Source organism: Rosa rugosa, chromosome 4, assembly GCF_958449725.1.
Source record: "Rosa rugosa chromosome 4, drRosRugo1.1, whole genome shotgun sequence".
Taxonomy (NCBI): domain Eukaryota; kingdom Viridiplantae; phylum Streptophyta; class Magnoliopsida; order Rosales; family Rosaceae; genus Rosa; species Rosa rugosa.
In genome coordinates this window covers 21,091,006-21,110,439 of record NC_084823.1, presented here as the reverse complement: position 1 = coordinate 21,110,439, position 19,434 = coordinate 21,091,006, and the positions used below count along the sequence as shown (strand labels likewise).

The 19,434-nt window shown below is 38.3% G+C and overlaps 2 protein-coding genes across 2 annotated transcripts; both read left to right on the top strand.

The window, feature by feature from the left end:
- Nucleotides 1–10,334: 10,334 nt before the first annotated feature.
- LOC133743320 (protein RETICULATA-RELATED 1, chloroplastic) lies at nt 10,335–16,733 on the top strand. Its single transcript, XM_062171203.1, has 8 exons — nt 10,335–10,814; nt 12,133–12,297; nt 12,412–12,504; nt 12,624–12,739; nt 13,490–13,588; nt 13,673–13,978; nt 15,076–15,240; nt 16,070–16,733. Exons 1-8 carry the CDS (start codon nt 10,470–10,472, stop codon nt 16,347–16,349), a joined length of 1,569 nt encoding a protein of 522 aa, XP_062027187.1. The 5' UTR covers nt 10,335–10,469; the 3' UTR covers nt 16,350–16,733.
- Nucleotides 16,734–17,999: 1,266 nt separating this feature from the next.
- LOC133745186 (elongation of fatty acids protein 3-like) lies at nt 18,000–19,135 on the top strand. Its single transcript, XM_062173204.1, has one exon. It carries the CDS (start codon nt 18,076–18,078, stop codon nt 18,853–18,855), a length of 780 nt encoding a protein of 259 aa, XP_062029188.1. The 5' UTR covers nt 18,000–18,075; the 3' UTR covers nt 18,856–19,135.
- Nucleotides 19,136–19,434: the final 299 nt, after the last annotated feature.

Genomic DNA, 19,434 nt, shown 5'->3' with positions numbered 1-19,434 from the left:
TTTAGCTACTCCGGTGAGAGTAGTTTCATAATACACCTGAAGATCTGGTGCTTCAAATTTTCCAACGGTAAGAGCAGAGGCCATCATCAGGCTATCTACCCATTGGTCAATAGCTTTTCTTTTATCTAGAGCTTTGTCTAGATTTAGCCATATACCATAGTTGGTGATTGGTACTCTAGGCATGTTGTCCTCTGGGACAAATCTTTGAGAATTTCTTTCTTCTTTTCTGCCTGTAGGGGCTTTCTGTATAAGGAGTTTCAGTTTTCCGTTTTCTCTAATGATGAAAGTTTTGGAGCTTTCTCCATCTTCCATTTCTATATCTTGATAAGGAAGGACTTTTCTTTCCATTCCTGGTTTGAAATTCTTCATTTCTTCGATTAGTTTTTCTAATCGTTCAGGATTTTCGCAGGATTCTGCTTCATCATAGAGTTCATAGAGCTTTGATGCTCTAAGCATATTTACTGGTCTGTTTAGATCAGCTTCTAATTCTTCTTCAGTAATAGGCTCTGTGTGGTGACTCGAGAGAGGGGTCCCACAGCGCCGCGACCCCGAGCCAATGAGAAACCGACATGTCCCGAAAGACATCTCGATAACTCATCAACCCGAAATCGCAAGGCCTTTTGGGTTTAGACTGTTGGTTTACAAAACACTTTCTTGGACAAATCGTTCTAGCAACCGAACAACATATTTTCAAAAGCGGAATTTAAAGTGGGCTAAAGAATTTGGGCTTACAATCGGAGCCCAATTTGGAAAACAAATCACTAAGTAACTAAAAGTGCGAGAGACGCGCCCCAAGGTTACGGGCCTCTCGAAGTTTTGGTAAACAAGTAGGAAATAAATGAAAAGTAAATAAATAAGCTACTTCAAAATCCAATAAGGGGTCAAATCAAAACCTTCTTTTAATAAAATTAAAGAAGAATGCGCCAAGCCGGGCCATGTGCCTCCTCCGTACGCTCCCCGACCACATGCTCGAAACCTGCACACTGTTGTAGGGGTGAGCTTTCGTCCTCGCATGCCCAGTAGGGGCCGACCCAACCATGCTAGGTTTGAAAGATAATATACTTGAAAATATTTACTACATAATATTGTGCACGTCTATCGAAAAATACTCTAAAAAGAGGCAACCACAAACATTTATTTTCTTTTATAAAACATATGCAATATGCTTCACACAACTTGGAGCTCCGAGATACTTACCTGCCGGCTAAACTCAAACAAATCAGTGACCGACTTGGTTCGTCATCATTCGAGAACCGGCCAACTACTCTGTAGTCCTTGTGACTACAAGTAGCGAAAGTGTCCATTTCCTGGCCCTGAGTCTCCTATGACTGGTTCACTGTCTGTACTCACCCTTCCTCAACAAACATAGGAGCACGGCCCCCTCCGGAGGTTCACTGTTATCGACACCGTGGGATCCCTAGGAGTCTACGCGTCTAGGTCCCATTCACTTTCAGGTCACAAGTACAAACATACAATGGGGTACAATATCTCAACAAACAAGTCTAGCCTCGGTTTTCGCAATCAGCAAATATCAGTTATGGAAACACAGGTATCACGAGGCATCTACTAATGAACAACCAAAAACGTATTTACAGGCAACGTACTATTTTACTAGTGCATTCCACACATAGAAAAGCCTCTAACAAGGAATGGACAGCTCACCCTACCTGGAATTGGAGTGCTCGCCCAAACTTAGCTTCGTTTCCGACTTTTGATACTTCTTCCAATTTCATGTGCACACGCTCGAGTCCTTTAACAAAAATTATATCCGATAAGTAACTAATTCATAACTCACTTTAAAATTCACCAAATAACCCATGATCGATACTTATTAATTAGAAACCATTCCCGAACAATTCACTTAGAATAGTAAGCTCATTCGGGATATGGTGATTATACTTCGTTCAATAATATAGTTCGGGTTAAATATTTGATGTCATTGTCTAGCATTCCTTGCTTAAGCAACAAATACACTTACCATTCCCAAATAATCCAAGTGATGTAACATTTGAATCATTTAGGATATGGTGACTATACTTGGCACTTTGACCAAAATTTGTTTAGCAGTTCTACCTTAAGAAAATAAATGACAATTACCATTTCCGTACGATTTCACCTCTCAAAATCATTTCGGGATATGGTAACATTAGAATACTTCGAGTTTCTAACCTTGTTTCATGAACCTCAATTGAATATACAAAATCCATTATTTTCATTATCGGTTTTTCCCCAACTTTGTTCACAACATAACTCATTTTCCATAAATGGTCCATTCTCAATTATCAATTTCTTTCTATGTCAAACATAACCAATCACACATACACCAACTCATTTGCACCAACTCATTCACATTCAACAGAGCACTATAAAGGTAAGCAACTATCCATTTCCGCTCACTTCTTTCGATTTTCAGGGGATACAATACAACCACAGTAAACAGTAACTCATTTCTTTCATCATGCCATTACCTTTCTCATAACCTCTCCAACTCCTTCCTTTGGTAGCCTCGGCTAACCTTCCTTGACCTGGGTATTCATCTCCACCTCAAGACAACATGCTCAATTAATCAATTCCAAAATCCCAACAAAGCTGAAATCATAAGTTTAAGGCTGGGATTTCTTACCCCATACCTGCTCTGCCGAGACCCAAAATCTCCATAACGTGCTACTCCTTGCAGTCCTCTGTGCTTCACCATCCCCTTACAAACTCAAATCGAAGCAATGACTAGAAGCTGCCCCTTTTTCTTCATAATCCCATCGTTTCTTCCATGTTCAACACTCAAGAACACCAACCAAAGAACTCAAAATTATCAACCCATTCCAATCTGGATCAATACTTAATCAATAAACCAAGAGGGCTTTGAGATCGTCTTACCGAAACAAGGAGGGGTTGTCGGCGATACTACACGGCGGCATTAGGGTGCCCACGCGCCAGCAGCGGCGCGTGCAGTGGCTCTGATCGGAGTCGGAGGTCGGGATTTGGGGCTGTGGGTTAAGGATAGGTGCTGACACCATTTATGGTGGTGGTTTCGCTCGTTTCGGACTGGAGATTGGAGAACGAAGGCATGCAGAGCCTCGAGCTCCGTCGATGTTCGTGTGGTGTCGTGTGTTGTCGATCGGTGATGGGATGTTCGGGGCTTGATGGTCGGCGCTCTCTAAGCATCGTTGGTGGGTTGAAATGACGGCCGAAAGTCGGTGAACACAGACGTCGTAGCGTCGTCATTTTCCAGGAGTGCATGCGGCGGTTTTGAGTTCTCGATCGGCGGCGAAATGGCTGGGCTTTGATCAGATATGGGTGCTGGTTCGAAGGGTGGAGGCAGTGTTGTAAGGTGGTGGCCGGAGATGGAGTTCTCCAATGATGGCAGAGAGAAGAAGAGAGAGTGAGGTCGGGGGAGAAAGAGAGAGATGGACGCGGCTGAGGGAGAAAAGGAGAGTTTAGGTTTTATAGGATTTCCAATTTCTTATTTATAGTAGTGTGTGAGAAATACCGAATTTACCCTTGTGACGAATTACTAAACTCTCCTAGCTAATTGCGTTCGGTTTTGGCCTCGTAACATTTTCTTTTATTCGCTTTTCGTCGGAAACTTCCTAAGTTATTTCTCGACTTCGTCCTAGGCCCAAAACTCGATCTCGTAAAAATCCAAAATCCAAAACTTTGTTACAACTCAATTTATCGTCTTCGAAACTTCAACAAACGGTCGCCTCACTAAACTTCTGTAACCTTCTAGGCCCAAATAAAGGAATCTCGGCCCAAACTTATTTCGAATAGCCCAATTGGTAGTCTTGACACCAAATTAATCTCCAAAGTCACTTCCTTCACGTAAATCACCTTGCAGAAAAATCTTATTGGCGAAAAATTACCTTCTAAAAATTAAAGAAAATTTTCGGGGGCTCACACTCTGCTGGTTCTTCCGAGTATTTAGTACCACTAACACTAGCTTCTCTAGTGCTGTAGCTTCTTCTAAGAAGATTTTTGTTTATCCTGATAATCTCAGGACAAGCATCACTTTTTCTGTGATTTTCAAAATTTAGACTGATTTCTCCAGTCTTTCTGCTTTCATAAAATTTTGCTTTCGTATTTTCTAGTGGTTTCTTCGGACTAGATAATTTCCATTCAATAGGAAAAGTTACTTCATTCCAAGTAACCTTATAAATTTGTTGTGAATGATTCTTCTGGCTAGTGAGGAATCCAGTAGTAAGACCTGGGATATTTGATATCCTTGTCTTAGGTTCTACTGTAGTACTCATCAGTTTATAGTATATTCTGTATACTATTGCGAGTTCTTGCATATCTTCTTTCATAGATGTGCCATCTGTCTTGACTCTCAGTCGTAGACAGTGAGCTACATCTTTCAAGCTAGTCGAAAAATTTGGGAAGCAATTGAAATATGCTACTTGGTTGCATAGAGATGCTTCAAGTGTTCCCAGCAGGCTGGCTTGAAAATCTGTCAGTCTATTGTCTTGTAAGACACATAGAACTGAACAGTTTATGCCTTCTCGGGCAAGAAGTTTTATGCCAACTTGGACTGCTCCAATGTGCATAAATTGATAATTCTTTGTTCTTGCTCTAGCAACTTCTGCAGGAGTGATCATCAAGAGATCGGTTTCTCCTGTTGTAGAAGGGGTTGTAAATTCCAATAATTTGAAGTGGTGGCTATCCATCAATTCAAATTTTCCCCTTTTGTAGATTTGTTTAAAATCTAACTTTGGGATTGCGGAGTTTTTTACCTCCTGTTCAATTTCATTGTATTCGAATTCTTCAGTATTTAGGAGTTGTACTCCTTTCTTTTTTCCAAAGATGCTCATCATCTTGACATCTCTTGTTACCAAGTGCTTTGGTTTTTCATACCTGATACTAGTCAGACTAGTAGAAGGTTCTGGAAAAATCATACTTGGCGTAGGATTCTTCTCAGGTTTCTCTAATGGTTTGAATCCATTAGATTTCTTTGGTTTTACTGGAGGCTTTTTCTTATCCTTCAGTATATCTTTCATAGAATCCAGCGTTTTTTGCTGTTCAGTGATTTTTCTGCCAACACTTGTTAGCTGTTCTTCTTCCTTTTTAGGAAGTTCTTTGATATAATCTATTTTGTGCTCCAATTTTTCTAATTGAGCGATTATATCTGGTACTTTTTCTAGATGATTTTGACATCTAGATACTTCGATCTTGTATCAGATTCTGATATTTGTCATCAGAATTTTTTAGTAGAGAATTTAACTTCTCTAATAGTAATTCAGACATTGTCCCCATTGAGGATTCCCTTTTTGAGCTCTTTACAAGCTCTGATACCAGTGATTTGCGGATCTAACCAATGCTCAAATAATTAAGAGGTTTTTGTTCCTCTCGGAGAATATATTCAAGATCTCCGATTGATTTTTCAACTTTATAGATTCTTTTTTGAACTATAAAGATAATATCCCAGTAGTCGGGAGTTTCTCTTTGAAGTCTTGACCGGTAATCTTTTAACTTTCTAAGCTATTCTTTTTCTTCAGCTAATTCTTTGCTTGTATTTTTGCAAATAGCAATCAATTCTAATCTATCTTTGATCGAAATTATAAATAGTAAAACTTATTGTTTTCCTTCGAATAGAGGGTGAATTTTAGCTGTAATTGACGCAGTCGGAATGATAACTAGGTTTACAAGTGATAAACCTAAACAAAGGGTTCTGGAGTCCACCAGAGAATAAAGAGAAAATTCTCTATTTGATTGATAAAAGATGAAAAGATAGGTTCTGCAGCTGCTTAAGGCTGCTTATATATGAGAAAAGAAACCCTAGGGCGACTAACAATGAAACCCTAAAGCCCACGGATTAAAACAAAACAAATCCAAAATAAACTAGAAAACCTAAAATAAAAAGAATGCAAAACTAGCCTAAAAAATATTAAATCACGAATCGGATGATTAAGACGATACATTTTGGCCTAAATCTGATAGGGCCCACTAAAGTGAGTCTTGAAGATCTCGTCGTTCCCATTCTGGAAAGGTATCATGCATCTCAAACGCACATTCTGGCAAAAAGTTAGTCAAATCTGATTCAAAATCAAAACCTGACTTTTTGCACGAGAAACCCGAAAAGTCCAAAACCAAATCTTCTTGAATATTCTAGCGGCTAGTAACCTGATTACGTGTGAGTTACCTATTTTCCAATAACTCTTCTTGATTCTACACCGCTTCTTTACTTTTATGGTTTTTCGGCTAAACTGGGTCAATTCTCGTCCTACATCATTCTCCTCCACTATGAAAGAACTCGCCCTCGAGTTCCTCTTGAATAAAGGACAAGAATATGGAGACAAAAGACCCGAGAAAAAATTAGACAATTGAACCTGTGAGCTATTGGCTTGATCCTCTGCAAACTTTGATGGCACAATCATGAACCCAACGCCAAAGATGAGTCTGTCATATGCATTTTGGCTTTCATAGGCAACCTTTGTAGATTCTTTTCGGCTCTCAAGGTTGCATTCTTGAATGACATCTGGTTCTGAATGATTTATTTCAGGCTCCAAAACTTCTTCATTATTAATAACCATGTCAACACGAGCAATTTCATATTTAATCTCTTCTTCATCATGGATGATTTCTTGTGGGGCTTCTTCTATTGAAAAATTTTCTATCTTCTCTTCAGTTAAACTATTATTCTCAACGGGTAAAGCAAACTCTTTGGACTTTAACTTCTTCTCAAAACTCTTAGGAGGATAATTCTTGAAACAAAAATCTCTAGGCAGAAATTTTCATTAAGAAGACCTTTCATCTTCCGCCATGTCTGAACAGGCACTTTTCTTTGCCTCTTTCTGGCTCCTTGCAATTCATCCCACCAAAAAGCAGCAGTGCTTTTAAGCTTTCGAGATACCATCTTGACTTGCTTATTCTCTGGAATCTCCATAATTTCGAAGAACCTATCCACCTCAACTTGCCAATCCAGAAAATCCTCTACACCCAAGTTGCTCGAAAAGAAAGGAATTTCAGCCTTGACTTTGTAATCCTGGTCAGCCTGTCCTTGTTGTTTAGGTTGCACAATTTCTTCTTCAGACTCAGATTCTGAAGTATTAACAACAACTTCACCACGTGGAGCCCTAATTCGCTGGCCTCCTTCCCCGCCTCTATGCCGATTGTTGTTGTTGTTGTGGTTGTTTCTTTCTCCCAACAGTCCACGAATTTCTCCAATCTGATTGTTCAACTGATTGTTCTGATTGTTCATGGTGTTGATGGCAGTGGTAAACGCTGCGGTAAGAGAAGCGGTAAGAGCATCAAGATCTGATTTCGTAACTTCACCCATTGCTACCAAGGTAAATAAAAGAGACAGGGAAGACTTGCTCTGATACCACCTGATGCAGTCGGAATGATAACTAGGTTTACAAGCGATAAACCTAAACAAAGGGTTCTGGAGTCCACAAGAGAATAAAGAGAAAATTGTCTATTTGATTGATAAAAGATGAAAAGATAGGTTCTGCAGCTGCTTAAGGCTGCTTATATATGAGAAAAGAAACCCTAGGGCGACTAATAATGAAACCCTAAAGCCCACGGATTAAAACAAAATAAATCCAAAATAAACTAGAAAACCTAAAATAAAAAGAATGCAAAACTAGCCTAAAAAATATTAAATCACGAATCGGATGATTAAGACGATACATTTTGGCCTAAATCTGATAGGGCCCACTAAAGTGAGTCTTGAAGATCTCGTCGTTCCCATTCTGGAAAGGTATCATGCGTCTCAAACGCACATTCTGGCCAAAAGTTAGTCAAATCTGATTCAAAATCAAAACCTGACTTTTTGCACGAGAAACCCAAAAAGTCCAAAACCAAATCTTCTTGAATATTCCAGCGGCTAGTAACCTGATTACGCGTGAGTTACCTATTTTCCAATCACTCTTCTTGATTCCACACCGCTTCTTTACTTTTATGGTTTTTCGGCTAAACTGGGTCCATTCTTGTCCTACATCAGTAATTATAGTCTAAACAAATAAATTTAAGATGGGTCCACCACGTTTCATCAAAAGAAAAAAAAAGGGGGAGAAGAATAGTAACTATTTTCAAAATTCTGAGAGAAAAAGGAAAGGAGGGTATTAAAGATATAAATAGTAAGTGGTTTTTTGAAAAGTTGGAAAAAGGTGAAAAGTTTTGTGTGAGTGGGAATAAAAATAAGTTATTGGGGTGTATGAGAAGTATTTTGGTGATTTTGGGGTGTATGAGCATTTCCCCTTTAGAGAAACCAACCGCTTGATAAAGAGATTGTAATGTTTTATGGTGGTTGTAAAAAATCCAGCCTATTTGGTTCTTGTTTCTAATTCAATCAACGAGGTCAAACTTAGTTACTCTTATAAACCTATATTTAGATATCATACACTCCAAAGAGCAACCCCGATCAATTCAATAAAAATGGAAAAACCGACCGTTGGATGAGATTATTACAATAAATTAGGATTAAATTCAGTTTACCCTCCTGAGGTTTGGGGGTAATTTCATGTTAGTCCCTGTCCTTTCAATTTAATCAGTTTACCCCCCAAGCTTGTCAATTCTCCTCAACTGTGTTCATTCCATCCAATTTGGAAGTTAAGTCTGACTTTTGAGAGTTAAAATGGTCATTTCAAGACAAAAAAAAAAGGAATTTTTTTTTATTTTATATATTTTTTTCTGTTTTTTTTTATTTTTATTTTTCATGTTTTTTCGTTTTTTAATTTTTTTCTTCTGTTTTTTCATTTTTTATTATTTTTTATTTTGTCTTCAACCTATACACCACAAGTTATAATATGTTTATAAGAACAAAAATATACTCTAGGTGGTTGAAAGCCGCTCGCTGATCTACGATATTTGTGATATATCTCCGATAAAGTGAAGAATTTTAGGAGATATCCCCAATAAAGTGAAGAAATATATGTAAAAAACGATTTTACACTTTATTTATAAATATCTGTAAAAAATGATTTTACACAGATATTTCTTCACGATTTTACACTTTATCTGTAAATATCTGTAAAAAATAATTTTACACAAACATTTCTTCATTTTATTGGGGATATATCCTAAAATTCTTCTCTTTATCGGAGATATATCATAAATATCGTAGATCAGCGAGAGACTTTCAACCACCTAGAGTATCTTTTTTTTTTTTTTATAAACCTATTATAACTGTGGTGTATAAGTTGAAGACAAAATTTATATATATAAAAAAAAGATGGAAACAAAAAATTTTAAAATGAAAAAAAAAAACAGAAAAAAAGAAAGAAGAAAAAACAGAAAAAAAAAACGAAAAAAAGAAAAAAAAATCCTTTTTTTTATAGTTTTTTTTTGTCTTGAAATGACCATTTTAGCCCTCAAAAGTCAGACTTAATGGTCCAAATTGGACGGAATAGTAGAAATTGGACACGGCTGATTGAAATTGGAAAGCTTGGGGGGTAAACTGATTAAATTGAAAGGACATGGACTAACATGAAATTACCCCCAAACCTTAGGGGGGTAAACTGAATTTAATCCAATAAATTATGAGTGTGATAAAAAATTTAGCCAATTTCACCATATTTTCGAATCCAATCGAATTGGTCAACCGTCGTCATGATATGTAGAATATATATGCACATATTCTATATAGAAGTATGAGAACTTCACACACACACACACACATATATATATATAAACATTCTTATAGATATATATATATATATATATATATATATATATATATATATATATATATATCTATAAGAATGTTTATATATATATATGTGTGTGTGTTTATATATGTGTGGAAGTTCTCATACTTTTATATAGAATATGTATATATATATATATATATATATGTATGTGTGTGTGTGAGTTTATAAATATATATACTTATATTGACATATGTGTGTTTATAAAAAAAAAAAAAAAAAAATATATATATATATATATATATATATATAACACATACATATATAATAGTTTACAGGATTTTAAGGGCCGGGCCTAGCGGGCTTTTGGCGGGCCGGGTTTTTGCGGGCTTTTTGACGGGCCAGCCCTCTACCCACCAAGGCGGGCTTTTTAACGGGCCGGGCCGGATTTTTGGCCCTGCAGGCCTCCATCGGCTCACTTGATCCGCGAGCTTTTTGATGAGGCCTACCCACATGCATAGTGATTGATGACCAACAGGTGATTAATAAGTATGACGAGCCGGTACGAGTCTGTCATCGAAGCAGTGACAACTAACAAGTTGTTAAACCAATCCCAGCAGGCCGGCCGAGTCAAAACCCTCCTTGTCAACTCACCTGGTCACAGCCTTATTTTAATAAATAAAAAAAAAAAAAAAAAAAAAAACTCGCTTTCGGATTGGGTTGTCGTCGGCTATCTCGTTCTCATCAAAACCCCCCAATTCATCTACCCTCTCTCTTCCTCGCTTCACTTCTCTCTCTCTCTCTCTAGCTGTAGAGAGAGAAAATCCGCAGAGAAGAATATCACAAATAAAATAGCAAAGGGTTAGGGTTTTTCTCACAGAGGCGAAAATGTCTCACGCAGTGTTCCACACCGCTCAATTCATGCCCATGAACACGCAGCTCCCCAAGAAGCCCAGGCTGGCGGGACCCTTACAGCCGATGATTGCTCAGCCGCTCAAGCTCCGGCGGGGTCTGGCGGTCAAGGCTTGCTGTGCGTCTCCGTCTACTTCCGACTCGGTGGAGGGGCAGTCGGCCACCTTGTTGGAGCGCTGCTTCGTGGCGCCGTCGTCGTCGCCGGCGGCGAGCCGTGAGTTCGGTCCGGTTATGAAGGGGCAGTACGGTGCTTTTGGTGCCGTGACGCTTGAGAAGGGGAAGCTGGATATGACTCAGAAGCAATCCAAGTCTAGCCCTGAGGTCAGTCTCACTCTCATCTCTTTCCTAAAATACTGAAGATACGCACAGTTTTTAAATTGTTAATTCGAATTCGGTGAGGTCTGGTTTGTAATTTGCTTTGGGATTACTCAAGTTTGATACTCTGGAACAGAAGTTGTGCTAGGATATTGAATATAGGATAGTTAAGTTCAGTGCCGGAAGAAAGGATTTACAAAAGTACCTCTAAGCTAATCTGTTTTCTCCAGTGAAAACGGAAGGAACTGATTAGTCCATTGGTGGCCAGGTGACTTATGAAATTCAGGAGTTTTGTTGTTTTCGTATCGAAATGATTTATGTGAAAACACTTTTTTTGCTGAAATTGGAATTTCAAATTGTTTTAAAGAGAGTTGAGTGTGCTGTGTGATTTAGAATAGAGAAAGAAGGGAGGGAAAAGCGAAACCAGAACACTTATCAGTAGGCAATTAAGTAAAGTTGTGGGAGGGCTATTGGGTGGGAAATACAGATGTCTGTAACTGTTTTCATCATTTATGCAGATTGTCCAATCTTCATAAGGCTCCCATTGTTAGGAGTATGCAGGTCCCCTGCTATCCATTCCATTGATTTAGGAGGCGTAGATTAAAAGGAGTATGATATTTAGGGACCTAGAGGTGAGGAGATAGCTTCTTGGATATGTTTGGGAATCACTTTGGGCGTCATTTTCTTCAGAGTTGGGATAGCTCTACTCAGGCCTTTTCTTCTAATTTCTTAATAAGTCTTTTAGTATAAAAGAACCAAGAACAAAATATCGTAAATATACTTGACACAACTAAAATAAGGCTTATAATGTATGGCTTATGATTAGATCCTCGTACCCTAACAAAGTAAAGAGGCCACTAATTCGTAGACAGAAGTACTTGTAGTTTGTCGCACTTATTAGGCACTGGTCTTCCAAAATTGTTGTTGCCTTCATCCAAAATTGTTGACTGGCATCGGACACTTGTGCGTATACTCTACTCCAGTTGAGGATCTGCTCTCATATAGCAATCTTACCATATATATAAAATGGTATGCATCATTTACTTCCATTTTTGTTGCCAGTCATTCATGGACCAAAACTTGTTGTTCTGTGTTCCACTTATTAGGCATTGGTTATCCAACATGTCTCCTTCCTATCATCCAAATTTGACTGTGTCAGATAGTTGGCTATCTACTTTCGTTCAGTTCAGGACTCTGCTTTGATTAAGCAATTCTTGCCATATCTAAACTGGCATTTGATTTACTTCCCTTTTTTGTGTATAGTTTTTGTTTGTTTGTTTTCGGTTATTTTGTTTTATGAGGATGCTAATGTTTGATTTTGCAGCTGCAAACTGGCGGAGGTGGTGGAGATATTGGAAAGAGGATAAATCATGGAGGTGGTGATGGAGGTGATGATGATGGCGATGATGATGATTATTTTGATGACTTTGATGACGGTGATGAGGGGGATGAGGGTGGCCTTTTTAGAAAACGCATGTTTCTTGAAGAGGTTGGGAATCTAATTTAAACAATATTTTCTCCCCTGCTGGTGTCAATTGAATTTTTTAGACGTACTGACGTCAATTGAATTTTTTAGATGTACTGATGTCAATCTTTTCGCCAGCTGTTTGATCGCAAATTTGTAGATGCAGTTTTGAACGAGTGGCAAAAGACAATGATGGATTTACCTGCCGGCTTTCGGCAAGCTTATGAAATGGTGCAGTATTTCTTATATCACTTTTGGTTGAAAAGATTTAAGCTAGACTATGTGCTACTAATACTTAATAGAAAAAGAAACACTTTCAGCTAAGATACTAACTCAAACATTGCCTCCAGGGATTGGTCAGCTCCGCTCAAATGGTAAGATTCTTAGCAACCAATGCCAGGCCAACCACTACTAGGTTCATTTCTCGTTCACTTCCTGATGGGGTATCAAGGGCATTCATTGGCAGGTGATTTTTGTTATGGCCTACATTCACTGAAATTGTATTGTTTCAATGTTTTTGCTGCCTAATTTTTATTTAGAATTTGGTAATCACTTTGAGCTACAGAATTTCAAGATTTATCTTCTTGGGCCAAATTCACTGATTGGAGGACCAGTTTCTGTTTATAATGTTTTGATTTACAATTTAGGTCCTACTTGTTGGACTAATTTATGTTGCTTATCTACTATAGTTTCAATGGGTGTACTGTTTCAGGTGACAACTTGTCCATTAGAAATTGTACTTAACGACCCGACATCTTTTTTGTTGTTTTACTTTGAACACATGCTTTAATTTTGGACATATAAAAGAAGGATTGTTCACACACCATAGGTATAACTATGGCATCATCTGTTTGGTTGTATTAATTGATATTATAATTGTAGTGTTTGATTTTTGTACTCTCTTAGTTTCACTCCAATAATATTTCGTTTATACAGTAAGCAACCTTGCGTGTATCATCATTTTGGTTGTATTACTTGATTCAAGGCATTCAAGTGAAAGATGGGTGCCTGGAGTTAACTTTCCCTATCAAAATTGTGATGACATTTACTGATTGATGAAATAAGTTTTAGATTATTTATTCAATGAAAATGTTATACCCATAATTCTTGATTTACTCCTAAGGTGCTTATCTTTGTACTGTCCATTGAATTCTTAATAACCATCTGTGGTTATTTTAGTCCTTAGAACTGATGCGTAAACTAATTTTATGTGCAGAATGCTTGCAGATCCTGCTTTCTTGTATAGGTTTCTGTTAGAGCAGGTTGGGACGATTGGTTGCTCAGTTTGGTGGGAAGTAAAGACTCGTAAGGAAAGGTGTGTGTTTGTGTTATGGCAAAGGCATGAAATTAGTTTGAAGCTTTTAAATACTTACTGATAGATTTATGTTCAATTTAATAGGATAAAGCAAGAATGGGATCTGGCACTTATAAATGTGCTCACAGTAGCAGCATGCAATGCTGTTGTTGTCTGGTCACTTGCTCCTTGTCGTTCATATGGGAACACATTCAGGTTTGATTTGCAAAATACATTGCAAAAGCTCCCCAACAATATATTTGAGAAGAGCTACCCAATGAGGGAATTCGACCTGCCAAGGAGAGTTCATTCTTTCTTCTATAAGGCTGCTGAGTTGTGTATGGTTGGACTATCTGCCGGAGCAGTTCAAGGCGCTTTATCAAACTTTTTATCCCATAAAAAGGAGGAAAGGTATGTAGAGGGTTTTGTCATCCATTATTGTTTTCATAACGAAATAAACAGAGATAAAGGAAAATCTGAGATTTTTCATCAAATACTAAAGTCTATAGTAAAGGTTTAACAATTTAGTTTGTTTAATTCATGCCACCTTTTTACCTGATATTTGGCACGTTTGTCTTATTTGTGTTTTTTTTTTTGGTCTTTTTTTTGCCTTTCAACCATTTAAACAGTAGAATCTGTACTATAAAAGCAGGTATAACCTGGTTATAGCTATTTAAATTCAATAAGTGGGTGATGAGCATGTTGAAATTACTTTGATTGAAAAAGAAGTTTCTTTATGAAATTATAAAATAATCCACTAAAAGAAAGTTTATATGACATAAAAAGAATGTAGTCTCAATACTTGGATGTATGGCTCGGTACTTGAGATATTTTTACTTTAGTAACATTGTATGTAATGGCTGCATCTTTTTCCTTTTTCGAAAAAAAGTCCTTGGTTTGAAAATTATTTGAACATTGTTATTTTTATTGCATCTGCAGTAAGAAAGTATCATTTTACAGCTTTTGATTTCGTTGTAAAATAGCTATTTAATTGCATTATGTTTTCTGTGCTGGGTAATTGGGTTCTGTTGCATGTATTGCTTTTTTAAACATGAGAATAAATCCATAAGTTTAGCATTTAAGGGTATGATTTCCAGCAATATATTTTGGGAGTTGCAGGAGTAATTTTTCACTATTATTTTCTATGGTTATAAGTATATATTTTGATTTCAATATAATATTCTCATTTGGAGTTATGGAAGTTTTCTTGTAATAGGTTGTTTAGGTGTTTCATACTCGTGAGAAAAAGTTTTGCAATACTTGGAGAGATATAATGATGTATACATATATTTTGTTTTGAATGGTGAAGGGGTCAGTGACCAAAAAAGATAGTAAAAGTGTTCCACTGAAAGAGTGATTGTTTATAAGAAAAATCCTCTTAAGATGTCCCTTCCCCTCCCTTCGTTTATAAATATTTGGCAGATTTAGAGTCTTAGTTTTCATATGCTTATGCTTTTACTTTTCTTTTTCATCTTTAGTTCCAATGCAATTGTCAACTTGTTTGACAGGTTATCGGTAACGATCCCTAGTGTGAAAGCAAATGCACTTGGTTATGGTGCCTTCCTAGGACTTTATGCGAATCTGAGATATCAGCTGTTATGTGGATTTGATAGAGCTGTGATGAACCATTTTGATGTTATTGGAGTGGCGCTGGTTCTAAGCACGGCATTCAGGTGTGCTTTTCTATATTCGGTACCTTGCATTTAAAGAGTGTTGTCCTTTCATACATAGACATTCTTCCAGTTTTTCATTAGTCTATCTGGCTAAGAAATGCTTTGCTAGAAGAATTTAGATGAGAAGTGCTAGATACTTTCCCTGTGTCCACTTCTACCTTTTTTTTTTCCCCGGACAATCCCTTGCTACCTTTTCCAATGTACTTAGAACTCGTCACTTATATTCTTGTGGCAGCACAAATTGATTAAATAATATTTTTGTTTCCTGTGGTGTTGAGTCTAATGACTCCCTTTTTGAAGAGGATCCCTCTTTCTAAGAAAAGAAATGGACAACATTGTTGTTGTCCACCCAATAATGTGGTCCAATAATATGCGCATTCACTGAATCCTTTATCGAAGTAGTTGACCAAATTATTAGCAGTAATTGTGAGTGTAGAAAATATATTGTTTGGATCATTGGACGCACTATGGAATTGTCCCATAACTGTTTTCAAGAAGTAAATATATATACCCTAGAAACATTCCGATTTTATTTTTTGACAGTGTTGGTGTGCTTTGCTTTGGAATTGATTAAAACTTGGATCATGTCATAGTCACGTTAGGATTCCTAGTTAATTGTGCAGCAATATTACACATGTTTTTTTTTTTTTCCTTCTTCTAATCCTTCCCTATATGCTTGCCCCATCATGAGGGCATCAAGATGAAATGTTTTATTTTGTTTATTTCAGTAATGTGTTTATTAGGTCTTTGCTTTACATTGTTGAATTGGCAAACATATGTCCAAGTATATTTGGTTTGTCATCTGACTCATACTGGGTAATGTACACAGGGTTTTGAATATTCAGTTAGGTGAGAGATCAAGGTTGGCTTGGCTTGGCGTGGAGGCTGATCCGCTGGTTCAGTCGGATGATCTTTTGAAGGCTTACAGTAGGCCTTCTGAGAGTGTTGATCGGTCCTCTCCAAAATGGTTTATATCAAAGAATGCTGTTGTATCTGGACTTGGGCTCCTCGGCATTAAACAAAGGAATGATGACTCTGTTGGTGAGGGGGAATCTTCAGCCCCCAAGACACGTAGAAAGAGGATTGTCCGGAAGAAGGTGGCTGCATAGTTTAACTAATGAATCACCATCAGAGCCCAATTTTGTTGCCTGAGGGGGACACAACAAGCTCGTCAAAGCTTTAAACAAGAGCGTGTAGGAGGTGTTGGTGCAGTGATTTATGACATCTCTGGCAGAGGATTGCTGAATGACGAATACAAGGAGACCGATTTCTCATTTTTGCTTCTATAGTTCCTCTTCATTTCATTGTAATGTGTTGACCTCAGAAGTTTAGTGAATCGCTATATTTCAGTTTTAGGTAGAAAATTTATTTTTGAAAATAAGTGAAATATTTGCAGTTTCTGATTTTAGTAGGGCCATTGTCATATTTCAGAATATCTTGATGACTCCAAATTTTGTGAAAATGGAAATTCGTATTTCCGAGGTGTTCAGTGAGACTGGGATTAATCTGTGCAAATATACTACATATGTGAAACTGGAAATTCATCTGAAACTCAGCTGAGGACAGGCGTGTGCTTTCTGGTTTGTTTTTGAGATCTTCCCTTCTTTTCTTGGAGCCAGAATTAGCAATATCGAAAGTAAAGCTCAAGATTTCTTACCCTACTTCAATCATATGATTACGATGAAATATCATTTAGGCATCTCAAGCGTTTTGTATTTTTCATAACCGTATGCCTTCTCTCCCCAGCTGCGGCTTCCATTGTGTTTTAAAATCTCTGATCAGTTTGGTGATTGGATCAAAGGATTCCAAATTAATCTTGGCATTGGAGGCATCTTAAATGCAGAAGCCTGGGGATTGTTCTATGGTCTCAAACTTGCTGCTGATTGTCAGATAAATAATGTGGAAATTGAAACTGATTCTGCCATTCTGGTAAAGCTGATGCAGGATTACAACCTTGATTATCATCCTCTTGGCTCTTCACTTAATTGCTGCAAAGCTCTTATGGAAAAATTCCAATCTCTCACTTTGAAGCATATCTACAGGGAATCTAATATGGTTGCTGACTCTTTGGCCAAAACTAGCATCAATCATGAATATGGTTTGATAGTTTTTGACCTTCCTCCTATTCATGCTGCTAGTGCTTTTCTTGAAGACCTTGAGGAAACTTTTAGAATTAGAAGATCTTCTGCTAGGCCTAATGGTAGGCTAATTGATTAGTTTGTTTTGCTTTGCTCTTTTGCCGGGCCTTTTTAGGCTCCCTTGTAACCAAAAAAAAAAAAATCTCTCATCTGTTTGGTCCGCTGGTGGCCTTTCCTCTGATGCAAAGGGGATGCATGCATGGTGAACTGGCGATAGATCGGCTCTGGTCGATGTTGGGGATACTATTGCTGCTTGTATGTCGATTTTGGTTACATGTTGTCGAATGTGAAATTGCTTATGTAGTAACTCTAGTATTATTGTTCATATACTCAATGAACTCTCTACTCAATTGTGTTAAGCTGTTGTTAGATTTTAAATTACAAGGTAAAAAATAATTATTTAGTTAAAACTTTTTTTTTTGTTTGTTATTATCCACCATTGAATCTAAAAACGTAACCAGTAGAACGGAGCTCACTTTGTTATCAGTTTAGCTGTTCCATGGCTGCTTTGATACTGGCACCCTTGGATAAGTTTGTGGGTCCTACATTTAAAGATAACGATACGTGGCCAGATCTGAACCGCATTAACCTATTGTTTTTTTAGGTAAATTAAGGTCGTCTATAACCTTTCCCCAGTTGTGCTGCTTTTCGTCACTAGATCAAGCACCAACGACTTTCACGTTGACGGCGGCGCGTGATGAAGTCAAACCTCCAATACTGGCTAGTTGAGCACCCAAGCATCCTCCACTTCTCATGGACGGAGGGTCAAACCCCTGCCTCCACCCCACTCTTCCTCATCCTCGCCCTCCTCTCCTATCTCTCCCTCACTCTCCTCCTCACGCGCCTCCCTCTCTCCCCCCTCAACCCCGCCCTCCTCAAACCAATCTCAGCCCTCCACAACCTCACCCTCCTCCTCCTCTCCCTCATCATGGCCGTCGCTTGCACCCTCTCCATCCTCTCCTCCCCTTCCTCCACCCTCTGCTTCTCCCCCAACACTAATCCCACCGGGCCCCTCTTCTTCTGGGCCTACGTCTTCTACCTCTCCAAGATCCTCGAACTCCTCGACACCCTCTTCATCATCCTCAGTGGCTCCCTCCGCCGCCTCTCCCTCCTCCACGTGTACCACCACGCCACCGTGCTCGTCATGTGCTACCTCTGGCTCCACACTCGCCAGTCCCTGTTCCCGGTGGCGCTCGTGACCAATGCCTCCGTGCACGTGCTCATGTACGCCTACTACTTGCTCTGCGCGGTTGGGATCCGCCCCAGGTGGAAGCGGGCCGTCACGGACTGCCAGATAGTCCAGTTCGTGTTCAGCTTTGCGGTGTCGGGTCGGATGCTCTACCTGCATTTCTCCGGGTCCGGCTGCTCCGGAATATGGGGATGGTGCTTCAATGCCGTCTTCAATGCCTCGCTTTTGGTTCTCTTCCTTGACTTTCATGGGAAGAGCTATGCGGGTCCAAAGGATAAACGCTCATGATCCATATTTTATCTGAATTTTTCCGCGCCCATTTCATAGATGCACCAGAAATTGCAATTTGATTCACTATTTTTTTTCGGGGCTTCTGTTGAGCTTTAGTGTTTGTTTTCATGGATGGTACTAGCATCTTGGCACCTAACATGTTTGCCTGCTGTGGGATAATGTTTCTGCAGTACACAGTACAAACTGTTTTTATCTTTGTCTCTTTGTTATGTGTATTTTTGGAGGTTGAAGTTTTGGTGGAGAATGGAGATACATAGATGTCTCTAACTTGGGTTCATTTCTCGACTCGATGTAATATTTAGGCCTCAAGCATGGAACAAAGGGTAGCAATGGGTATACGATATGGATTTTACCATTATGTAGTCTAATTCTAATCTAATTTTCAGTTTTGTACGATCATTGGACTGTAATAGATAGTAAGGTACATATTTCATATAAAATAGGATACTTTTATGAATTTCTCATACTAAAAATGAGAAATAATTAATTTGAGAAGGACAGTGGCAATACGGTTAGTTGTGTTTGTTTCATAGGACTGTGATGCCCAACCTTAATTTCTATAGGAGTCCAGGACTA

Coding starts and splice junctions, on each gene's coding strand:
- LOC133745186 (XM_062173204.1), top strand. CDS start 18,076: ATGAAGTCAAACCTCCAATACTGGCTAGTTGAGCACCCAAGCATCCTC.
- LOC133743320 (XM_062171203.1), top strand. CDS start 10,470: ATGTCTCACGCAGTGTTCCACACCGCTCAATTCATGCCCATGAACACG. Junction 10,815..12,132: donor AATCCAAGTCTAGCCCTGAG/GTCAGTCTCACT, acceptor TTGATTTTGCAG/CTGCAAACTGGCGGAGGTGG. Junction 12,298..12,411: donor AACGCATGTTTCTTGAAGAG/GTTGGGAATCTA, acceptor TCTTTTCGCCAG/CTGTTTGATCGCAAATTTGT.